The 11,842-nt window shown below is 41.4% G+C and overlaps 1 protein-coding gene across 1 annotated transcript in view; it reads left to right on the top strand.

Moving 5' to 3' along the window:
* Positions 1-6,506: 6,506 nt before the first annotated feature.
* Positions 6,507-11,842, top strand: part of LOC149447602 (uncharacterized) — a 42,020-nt gene continuing 36,684 nt past the window's right edge. Inside the window, exon 1 of the mRNA XM_089652351.1 lies at positions 6,507-6,619. Within this exon, the coding sequence (XP_089508477.1) occupies positions 6,553-6,619 (67 nt within the window). The 5' untranslated portion in view covers positions 6,507-6,552. The remainder of the gene's footprint in view (positions 6,620-11,842) is intronic.

The following is an 11,842-nucleotide window of genomic DNA, read 5'->3' as shown; positions in this document are numbered from 1 at the left end:
CTCCATGCTCCACGTGCTGAGACATCTGGTTAGTGCAAGCTATTCTCAGTTTTTTCACTGCCACTGTCCGGCCTTTTATATACAGCAGCCGGTCGGGAAGTGGTTAAAATACAGACACTTACCTGTCCCTCGGTCCAGCAGTGTCCTCACCATGGCTGGTTTCACTGGCCATATTCTCTCCCTGGCGCCGGCATCTTTAGTGTGGGCACCTGGCAGTGACAGCTTGCGGCTTCACAGCCAGGTGTCCACTGTGCATGCTGAGAAGCACTGTGCTTTGTGAATGGCCCTGTAGTCTTCTGGGACCTTACACGTGTCCCAGAAGACTACGGGGAGGGAGGGGGGAGGACAACTTCTGCTTCCGATCACCTAGGCGATCACAGCGGAAGTGGGAGTGGGTACCTGTCAAATTCGGGTACCCGCTCCCCCCCTGCTCCCCAAAGGTGCCAATTCTTAATGGGGAGCGGGGGACAAAGCATTAAAGAGGAACTTCCCCTTTTGGGTGGAGCTCTGCTTTAATTGAACAAGCTGAAGTTACAAGCTGATTGGCTACCATGTACAGCTGCACCAGATTTTGCACTCTTCAGGTTTAGTAAATCAACCCCTAACTGTTCACTTTGCAAAGTGCAGTTGTACTCTGCAGGTGTAGTTGCTCCACAGCTTAGTAAATGAGGTAAATTTTCACTTTGAAAGAACACCCAATCACATGCAAGGAAAATAAGAAAACAGCATTTTTGTTTGCATATGATTGGATGATGGAGGTCAGTAGAGCTTCTGTTCATTTACTAAGCGCTGGAGCAACTGCACTTTGCAAAGTGCATAGTCTATTTGCCTTTAGTAAATCAACTGTTAAGACTAAGTTCACGCTAATATGGTGCGGGAAACGCTGCGAATCCTATGCATTTCCCGCACTGCATTGCAATCACATGGTGTTCATGTGATCTGGTGCAGGTGTAAATGTTAAATCAATGACACCCCGAAACAGATTCCAAAACGCGATGCGATTGCCAGAAATTGCATTGCATGAGTGAGAACACCCATGTGGTGGGACTCAGATGCGGGTGAAAAAAGGGTCCTGCACCTTTTTGGTGTGGATGTGATGCGATTTGAACCATACAAAATGTATGATCAAATTGCACCTCACAGACGTTGCATGTAATTTGCACAGGAACGTGGAGTGATTCCTGTGCGAATTACATGAGGTTTCCCTCACTGCATTAGTGTGAACCCAGACTATGTGTCATTTCTGCCTGCTGCCTCCTTCCTCTGCTATCTGCATGAGTCATAGGTGACAGGGAAGGGATCTCCAGCACACAGCCTGTGACTGACAGCCTCAGCTCTGATCCTGTCTGCTGTGTGAAGGACTGGTGTGTCCCTTCCCTCCAATCAGCTCTCAGTTCTCCTCACTGAGCTCTGCTCTGTAACTTCAGCTCAACCTCTGCTTTCTGAAAGCTCAGACAAGCTGTATCCATTCAGCACTTTGAATGGCTGTAGAGAATAGAATGCCACAGATAAACAGGTACAACTTATGCAGGAGGATTTGTTTCATTTCTGTGCATCACCTGACACTAGTCACCTCACTGAGTATTTTTAAGGTTTACAACCACTTTAAAGCTTAACATTACTGTTGAGAAAAGAACATTGCAAGGATTTTAAACACACTTTGTTGCTGATTCCTACGTTTTGCTATTCTGAAGAAAGAGATGGATTTGTGTTCATGTGCAAAATGAATGGGAACGGGAGTGATTCCTAATTATCAATCAACTGCTGCACCTGCAGGATGAGGAAAACAGCAGGGTCTGCATCCCTTTAGGCTAGGTTCACACTTATGCAGTTTGGGTTTGATCCATTTCTGCGGTGCGTTTTTGCACCCACGGTTTTTATGTGTTTTGCGTTTTTTTCCCTACTTGTTGCTGGGCAGATTAAAAATGCATCAAAAACACACTACATGCTTTTTTGCAGCGTCAACATTGAAGTCTATAGAACCAACAATGCAAGGTTTTGTCTTTAAATAATTCCCTGACCCTTTCCAAAAAACGCACCAGGTGAAAATGCGGAGATGTGAATCTGTCCCATAGGAAATCATGTTAAATGGACTGCTGTGCATTTCTGCAAAACGTTGCAGAAAACGCATAAGTGTGAACCTAGGCTTAGATGGGATTTCCCTTCAGGGGTATCTCATCAAAAATGAATTTATAAATGAATGAATGAAATGAATCTTAGTGCAGACTTCTTGGAAAATCAGTGAACCAGTCACACGAGCAGGAAATGATGTTGCTGGGGGTGTTCTGTACACATTCTCACAGAACATCTCCAGGTAGTCATATTGCATTGCATTTTATAGAAAATTCCAAAGCTGCTGATTGAACAGGAAAGGTAGTTTTTAACAACATTCAATTACAATATGACTTGTGTCGCAATTCTATATGCTATATTACTTTTTTTTATTTGGTATTTTTTTCCATTAACTCTGTAGCTATAAGCATTGTGTACAAATTAATTTTCAAAATTCAAAGAGGCACACAAGCTGCAGGTGGTTCTATGCTGCTTGAAACTGGCTGGCACCCAACTTTAGGTTTTTGTTGTGATACTTAAGGACAAATTACTTCGCATGAAAGCTTCTGAGAGGTGAAGAGTGGCTCTAATACTGTTTGTTGGAAATATGTAAATACTTTAATGTCCATAGTCTGGGTACATGTACAGCCTAAAGTGGACCTTCCAGCAAACTTACAAGTATGCATAAACAAACTAATGGCAATTGGCAATCTATAGTAACCACATCATATTTCAGTAAAGGTGTCACAGACCTGATAGGACCGAGATGATGAGGGCAGCCTCTCGTATCTTCTGCCCAAGCACCCCTGAGGGTGAAACAGAGGGTAGAGGGTACAAAGGGACAGAAGTAACACAAGCTCCAGAGGCTGTAGTTTGCAGACTCCTGAACTGGAGATGCTCACCAGAAGAACCAACGGGATTTGCAAGCAGGAATGTCAGACAAGAGGTCAGCAGGAGACTCAGCAGAAGTTAAAGGGGAACTCTGGCATGACTAAAAGTGCAGGATGACGGCTCACTGATGATGTTAGCAGGCATGTAGCAGGACTATGCACAGAAGCAGGCAGCTGCATTAGCACTTAGGGCAAGCAGGCACTCAACTATAGCATGGAGAAAAACCAGAGGCAGAATCAAAGTCTCAGATCAAGCCGAGGTGGGCAATGAAGTACCATATCGGGAGCCAGATCAAGGTCAGGGATGAAGCTGAGGTTAGGAATGGGTAGTACAGAAAAATCTGTTCTTGATATCCAGTTAGTGACTTTGCCTAGGCAGAGGTGATGTCATCAGTCTGCTAGAAGCAGTAGATAGGATATCCTCAGTCCTCTCTCCCCCAGATTTTGACATTGTCATGTCCACCTCAATTTTTTATTTTAAGCACACAGTTTGCAACTTGCGCAACCCCTTTGCATCTACATGTTTTACATTAAAGCGGTACTCTAGCCATCCCTGCCAACTCATTCAATGTATTCAATGACAAACAAACTGGCTCATTTCTATGTAATCCATATACAGTATTGGTGCTACATGTACCCACCCTCTTTGCACAGAATCATCTATATCTGCTACCTAGTGGTTGATATCAGAGCATTTACCTTGCCTTAAATATTGTAGTCCGCCTGCCAGACTCTTTCTGCGTGGTATCTCCCAAACGGACAAGAACAGAATCTATTATTTGAATGCCCACTATCATGATGAAGCAACTCCATTGAGAATTGACATCTGGTTGTTGAGAAGCCTATCTTTATAATTACCTGCTCTACTTTGTAAGCAGTCTTTATATTGGATTGTATGTTTCTCTATGCAGTAATGGGTATTGTATGTACTATTCACCAAAATAGGGGCGATATCCCCAGCATTTTCATTGTTTTCTTGATTTTAATGTGACTTAATAATCTAGTTGTTGTAGGTTGCAAACTGTGTGTGTGTGTGTGTGTGTGTGTGTGTGTGGAGGGGGGGGGGGGGGGGGCAGTTTTCCCTTTGTGCTGTTACACTTGTATGAAAATATAATACTATGCATAGTCATGGTTAATGTTCATATTACTGTGATATTACTGTGAACTGAGAATTTATTTTTCCTTAAAGCAGAATTCCACCCAAAAGTGGAAGCTCCACTTATTTGCATCCCCCCCAATGCCACATTTGGCACTTTTTGGGGGGAGTGGTTACCTGGTTTTGACAGGTACCTGCTTCCAGCTCAATTCGCTGAGTCGGAAGTTCGCTCCCCCCGCAGCCCTCTGGGACACTTCACAGGTCCCAGAGGACTGCAGCCTATTCACAGAGCAGCCCACTTCATGCATGTGCAGTAGGAAAGCCGCAAGGCTTTGCAGCCGGTTTCCCTTAGTCAAGATGGCAGTGCAAGCACCCGACAGCTGATTAAAGAATTGGCTGAAAGGAGTCACAGCCAGCTTCCCTTAGTAAAAATGCCGGCGCCGGGGACCTGAAGACTGGTGAAGAACTAGCCCAGATGAGGATACCACAGGATCCCTGGACAGGTAAGTGCCCTAATATTAAAAGTCAAAGTAGCTGCTGGCCTTTATTTATTTTTTTCTTGCGGGGGGGGAGTGCGGATGGGGGGGGGGGCATAACTCCGCTTTAAGCCATTGTTTATTGACCCCAGTATAGTTGGTTAATATATTGCCATCTTGTGGTCTTTTTGGTTATGGCACCATCTCTTTCTGTGTTCCCTCCCATCTATGATATCTTTCCTCCTTCTTCTTGCATTGCTTTTATGATAAAGATGGCCTCTTGTCTCACAGACATATGTTAATCTGCTTTCATGGTGGAATGCATTACCATGCTTTGATCTGCAAATACCGTCTTTTTAATCATGGGCCACATTCCTCTGTCTGCTGTTACCCTGCTGCATTCAATAAAAGATCTTCTTGGATGAGAAAAGGTATTTGGTGAGTTCAGCTATCTGATAAACACTGTCTGCGGTGATTGTGTCTGTTTAGAGAGGCCAGTCATAGAGGTCTCAGCAAGGGTTAAGTCACTAATATAACAGATGGAGTCAGAATACCATCTTCTTTGCTTCACTTGTTTTCTAAACTATTAGGCTGCTTTCACACTGATCCACGGGTGCAGCGCAGTGCACCTGTGGCTTTCCTGTGGGTTAATTGTAATTTGACATAGACTTCTGTTGAATTCTGCATGCTTGGTTCACTTTCAGAAAATGCACCATACCAGCAAGATATAATAGAAGTCTATGGCAAAAGCGCAGCTAACCCACAGGAATGCCACAGTTGCACTGTACTTCATCCTCTGTGCTTGTAGACCACCGCTCTTCAATGTGAAAGCAGCCTTATAGGGGGCTCAGGACAGTAAAGGCACAGGTGAGATGGGTTTTTATCACACCCCTCCAACCACCGTGTAGCATCAGGGGTCACAATGGTGACCCCGCCCGTGCTCCAGGGGGGCCTTGTGTGGCCTCTCTGTCTCATTCTGTTTTACACTTGGACAGGAGGGGCAGTGGGGGTGGCATATATAAGAACCAATTGTCTCCTTTTTCCTCCTGCGACTTCTGAAAGCCAGCTTCTCCTCTCCTTCCCACCAGCATTCAGTAGCTGCAGGAGGAAAATGTTCATTATTCTATTTAAAAAAAAAATTGAAAATCTGAACCGTTCCATTTCATTGTGGCCTGCAGTTGATTACCGAATCATGTAAATTACACTTGCTCTTCAAAAGGTTGAGTTACATCCATAATTTTTTATTCTTTTTGGGATAAAGGTTTTACATAAACAAATACAAGTTGATGATTTGATGTACCTTTGCTGGTTGTAACTGGTTTGTCTCAACCCTCTAACTGCTACATCTGCAGGAAAGCAGATTAAAAACAACAAATTTAATGATCGCCAGTTGAAAATAAAGGAAATAAGGTTTAAACAAGAAAACAAATGCAGCCATCACATCTAAGAATTGCTAAGATGCAAAATAATAATAGTTTGCTTTTGGGTTTAATTCTGCTTTTACTTCAGTGTGATGTATTCCCTCGAGCTTCAGTCTCCAGTTCGTAGTAATCTTTATCCTCTGATGCCCCTCACCCTTGTCACTGTCTTCTGGGGCTTATTCTATGAATGGAGGAGCTGAGCGGAAAGAGCTGGCATAGTCGGGCACTGTGACAACTCTTCAGTTCTATTAACCCCCATTGCACTGGAAGTTTATGGTGGTAGGGAGAGGGGGCATTGGAGGAGGAAGATTATTACTGAATTAGAAGACAGAAGCACAGAGGGAACACATCACACTGAAGGTAAGTAATGTCCCTTGTGCTTATTTTGTATATGTGGTAAATTTAGGCTTTAATTGTAACATATAGAGAACAGTGCAAGAGTTCTAAGAATTAATTAAGCAAAGAAAAGCCTAACTAAGTAATATGTGCAATTTATATGGTATGTGATAAACATATAAAAGGAAGTGGTAAGTGGCAGGAAACAGATGTTGTAATGCGTTGTTCCTTGTAGAGCTCTAAAACTGTGTCCCATCCTGTGATTTTACAACTCCACATTGATGGCGGATATACAGAAGATCCTGATTACTACTTTGCTACTGCTTGCCATTGCAGATGAATGTAAAGGTATGATCAATGAACAAACAATGCAATTATTTCGAATGTCAGAGTGGGATTTTAAGAGACTTAGTCAGGAGAATTCACAAGGGCTGGTGCGAAGCTTTAACTGTATATATGGCAAGTGGACTAAATAGTCCCAAATTCACATACTTGGTATAGATGCCTCTGTGAATCTGTCTGATACTGACAGAACTGGAGCAATGAGTCAAAGATAAAATTAAAATATCTACTAGTTTGTCAGGAGCAATAAAATCTAATATTAAAAAATATTTGATACAATAATATCAATAAACATGTACAGTATCTTCATAATACAAAGGGGAAGTCCTCTTGTTGGTTGTTTCATAATATTTGTTAGCAACTAATATAAATGAAGCATTATTAAAACGCATCCTATTATTACTATTACTGTATCAAGTCAGTAAGGCCTCATTTACATTTGTAGTTGGCAGGTGGTAAATACAGGTAGTTGAGCCATAATTTTTAACCCCACTCCCTGCCAACCACCCTTCCACCTCCCCAAGCTGCAAAAGTAACAGCACAAGTGTATACATGCTGTGGCTGAGATGCTTTACATCACGGTGCCACAAAAACGATCTCCCCTGTCATTACCGCCCACCAAATTCAACCCATTCAAGTCAATGTGGTAGCGCTGCACCTGCTCCACGACTGCATGAGAGAGAGAGAGAGAGAGAGCAAATATAAATTGGAGAAGGAAAACGTCAACTTCAGGAACAAATACAGTACATTTCTACTAATAAACACAAGGCAAAGGCTCCACACTAGTGTTTTTTTTAAGCATAATAAGTATAAATTAAGTTGGAAAGTATAAGTTAAAGTTAAAATTCTGTGAAATCAAATGCAGATGCCAAGGCAAAGTTCAAACTCTGTCTAAACATTCTGGATACACATTGGATGGCTATGAACTTGATAAATGTATCACTGCAATGACATCTCTTCAATTTAGCTCACTGGAGTCTGTCCTTGACTTCATTTTCTCTTTCCATGTTCACCACTCAGTGTTCCGTCCAGGTGACTTTGTTATTTATCTCTTCTGTTATTTTTCCTTTTTCCTTTTTCCTCTTCAGATGCACCTTCTCCTAAAAGGGACTCGCCCAGATCTATTATGAGGTGCAGGTTACTCATCTTTTTTAGACTGTTGATTTGTTTTTGTTCTTTAGCCTCAATATCCTGGATTGAATCAGATCCAAAATCTGTTGTCCAGTAACCTTTATTCCTCTTAGATCCCCTTTGTGGTCTTTTAAGTTCAGGTAAAAATCTTACCGTGGTTAAAATCCTGTGTGCCTATTGCAGATTTTTCTAATTTATGATCTCAAACATCCTTTTTAAACTTTAACTAGTTTCTTCTCCAATTTAATAATACATTTAAACATTTAGGCAATCTGCATTGTAATAACTCTTTAACCTGATGATGCCTAACACAAATACAGTTGTGTTCAAAATAATAGCAGTGTGTTGAAAAAAGTGAATAAAGCTCAAAATCCTTCTAATAGCTTTTATTTCCATACACACAAATGCATTGAGAACACTACACATTCTATTCCACATCAAAACATGAAGAAAAATATATCAAATTTGTGTTGTTCCTCTAAAAAAAATTGAAGAAAAGTGAATATTAGACTGTTCAAAAAAAATAGCAGTGTTTGTATTCTTCTTTACAAACTCAAACATTCACTATTTAAACTGAAAAATGTTTGAAGATTTTGCTTTCCTTTGAATCACTTAATTAATATTTAGTTGTATAAGCACTGTTTCTGAGAACTGCTGTACATCTGTGTTGCATGGAGTCAACCAACTTCTGGCACCTGTGAACAGGTATTCCAGCCCAGGATGATGGGACTACATTCCACAGTTCTTCTCTATTTCTTGGTTTTGCCTCAGAAACTGCAAACTAAATGCGGCTGTCGCACGGCCCTCCCTTCTGTGGCAGACAGTCTTCTGCTTGAGAGCAGTGCGCATGCGTGACTGCCCTGCGCTGGGAGCGACAGAGGGCGGTGACGTCAGGGCCGGGCTTCCAGCGTGAAGTGTGTTTCTGTTCCCCTCCCGGCTGCTGAGCAGAGACTTCAGCTCCAGCTACCTTTTTCACCCTTCACATTAGTGCAGGTAAGTTTTTTTTTTATGTATTTTCAATACATTGTGAAAACTCAGCTGTCAGTTGATCTTAATGTTATGAAATGAAAAGTATGTCGTTTGCAATTAACTTGGCATAAAAGAATTTATTTGCATTTAATTGTAATGGTTCAAAGAATGTTCGGAAAAATGTTCGGCCCTCCACCATGTTCACTTCATCCAATCTGGCCCTCTTTGAAAAAAGTTTGGACACCCCTGCTTTAGACCTTCTTTGATCTTCCTGGAGCTGATTGTTGGCTGAGTCCTTGCCATTTTGGCTATTCTTCTATCCATTCGAATGGTAGTTTTTCGCTTTCTTCCACGTCTTTCAGGTTTTGGTTGCTATTTTAAAGCATTTGCGATCATTTTAGCTGAGCAGCCGATCATTTTCTGCACTTCTTTATATGTTTTCCCCTCTCCAATCAACTTTTTAATCAAGGTACGCTGTTCTTCTGAACAATGTCTGGAATGACCCATTTTGCTCAGAATTTCAGAGAGAAATGCACGTAACCAGCATGTACAACATTTGCTGCCTTCCTTCCTTAAATAAGGGCAATAATTGCCACCTGTTTTTCAAAGAATGAATGACCTCACTAATAGAACTCTACACTGCTATTATTTTGAACATGCCCCTTTCAATTAGTGATTCAATTATACAGAATCAGCAGCATGCATGTCATGACTGTCGGGTCTGTTGGCTTTCTATTACTCTACTACACCTGCTAGTAAATTATTTTCCATGTAGAAATATCATTTCTACCAAAAACAGTGATTAACCAGGTTAGTGATGTCTGACTGCTATTATTTTGAACACAACTGTATATATGCGGCGTCATGGAAATGGGCCTTCTTTCAAGGTTCCCTTATATATGCAGTTGTCTTATGTTTATGCTAGACATGCGCTCTCAGAATGGAGACCGAATTGTCAGCGGGACAATCACAGAATTGTTGTGATAGTCTGTGATTGGCTATCACAGTGACCAATAAATAAAACCTGCCCCTGTACTCTATTTCTCCTCTGAATTGGGAAAAAGAAATATTGACAAAGGTATGCGTATTTTAAATATATATATATATATATATACACATACAGCGTCATCCCCACAGGAGCCACTTGGTAATTTGGGATCTCTTTTCTGCCCCTCAACTCCAAGAACTACCTTAGTCTCTTTGACAAAGCTGCTGGTAGGAAAGTAACTGCAAGCACTTACACGAACACAAGTAGAGATACCTCTAAATTGCTTGCGAATTAGTCCCAGAAAATAGACACAAGACCATTTAGTGATACATAAACCCAATGTATTTGTAGGGGTAAGAATAAATGGTGGTTTGAGCATAAATTAACACACAGAAGGTAGGTTCACACACAGCCCTCTAGACAGTATATTCACTATGCCAAGGTAACTTAGAATAGAGTTCTGGACCACTAGTCTGGGATTAACTCATGAATCAGCAAAAGCAACAATAAACAGTACATATACGCATTAACTGCAATGTGACTAATGATACTATACCTAATCTAGAGTGCACTCTAGGAGAACGGCTAGAATACGGTGTAATAGCCCTTGAGTGGTGCCTCTTAGCATAAGCAATAAGTAAAGGACTCCACTTAGTAACTGTAAAGTGACAGTTGTTTTTATCAGGTGAAGGTTTTATTAATTGTAATGTAGCATACAAATAAAGCGGCATACATCAGTTGAGCAATTAAATAAAATAGAGACAAAGATACAGCAGTCTCATCCGGAAGATATCCAGATGCATACATAGCAAAAAGGGAGCAACATATTAGAAAAAAGGGAAGCTGTGTTTGCATAGTTATTTGTCAACCACAAGGGTGAATAGTTATATGAGAAGTGAAGAGAAACAGGAAACCATCAATTAATTGGGTTACTACCAACTTTCATAAAAGTACTGTGGAAATGGGGGGGAGAGAAAAGGTGGAGGAGACAAGAAAACATAAAGGAGAGGTCAGAATCATAGGATTGAAAACAGGACCGCTACCACATACCAAAGGCATTGATCCAACTGCTCCAGATTTTATCAAGCTTCAGGAACAGTTTTTATACCTAACTCTTCAGCCAGCTAGTGTTGGGGCCCATCTGTACCATTGTGCACATAAGAATAGTTCTAGCAGCAGATAGTAAATCACTGCAGCTGAATCTCCCTAGTCACAGCGATACTGCAGCTCATCTTTTGGTCACACACAGATTAGTCCACTCTCTGATCTGCACTCAGTTAGCTCTTTCTGTTGGCACCCCTGAACTTAGCACTTCGGATCTTGTCTGCTCCAGGCCTTCGATATGCAGTAGTGATGGTACACACTGGACACTGATGTGCACTCTCTGGTCTCCCTCATGGCAAGGGGAAGCTGTGTACTCTACAGCCTGGGAAAATGCAGCTCTTTCCCCTCCTCCTGGTAATCTCCTCTCTGGGGAATGTAGTTCAAAAGCTCTTTGTTACACAGTAGAGTCTCTCCTCAATACTACAGTTCCCACGGTGCATTGCTATCTAACTTAGTATATTGAACTCTTCCTGCTCTACAGCTCCCTCCTTTCACTGAAATAGCTGTTAACTAGTTCAGCATTGCAGGGCATCAGCTACAGAGAGCAGCTGTAGCCAATGTTTCTCTCACTCTGGCCACATATATAGAAATCTTTTGCGGACCCTTTTCATCATATTGCTTAAAGTGGTGTTAAATCCCAAAAAATATATATAATATTTTGCAGCCTACCAATCCTTAGATGTGGTACCTGCATTAGGTTTTTTTTTGCCTTTTTTCCCTCTTTATTTCACCTCGTGATCCAGCCAGTAACACACTTCCTATCTCAGGGTGTCTGCATTCTGGATGAAGTAGTTAAGCAGACACCTTTGGAAAGCCGCATTGCCAGTCTGGGGAGAGTGTAGTGTTAAACTAGTATATTACATGGATTTGAATAAAAAAAACTGAAGAAGAACTACAGCTAATAGTTTATAAGCAGTTACAGCAAATAGTTTTTTTCTATTTGGGCATAAAGGGTTTACAAAAATGAATAAAAGGTTACCATTGTAAGCACCCCTGATAATGGTATATGGGCTGTCGCAGCCCTCTAACTTCCTCTT

The sequence above is a fragment of the Staurois parvus genome, unplaced genomic scaffold (assembly GCF_062004578.1).
Source record: "Staurois parvus isolate SC_StPar_1 unplaced genomic scaffold, SC_StPar_1.0 ptg000682l, whole genome shotgun sequence".
Classification (NCBI taxonomy): domain Eukaryota; kingdom Metazoa; phylum Chordata; class Amphibia; order Anura; family Ranidae; genus Staurois; species Staurois parvus.
Note: the sequence above shows the minus strand (reverse complement) of the source record. Positions and strands in the feature narration are given on the sequence as shown.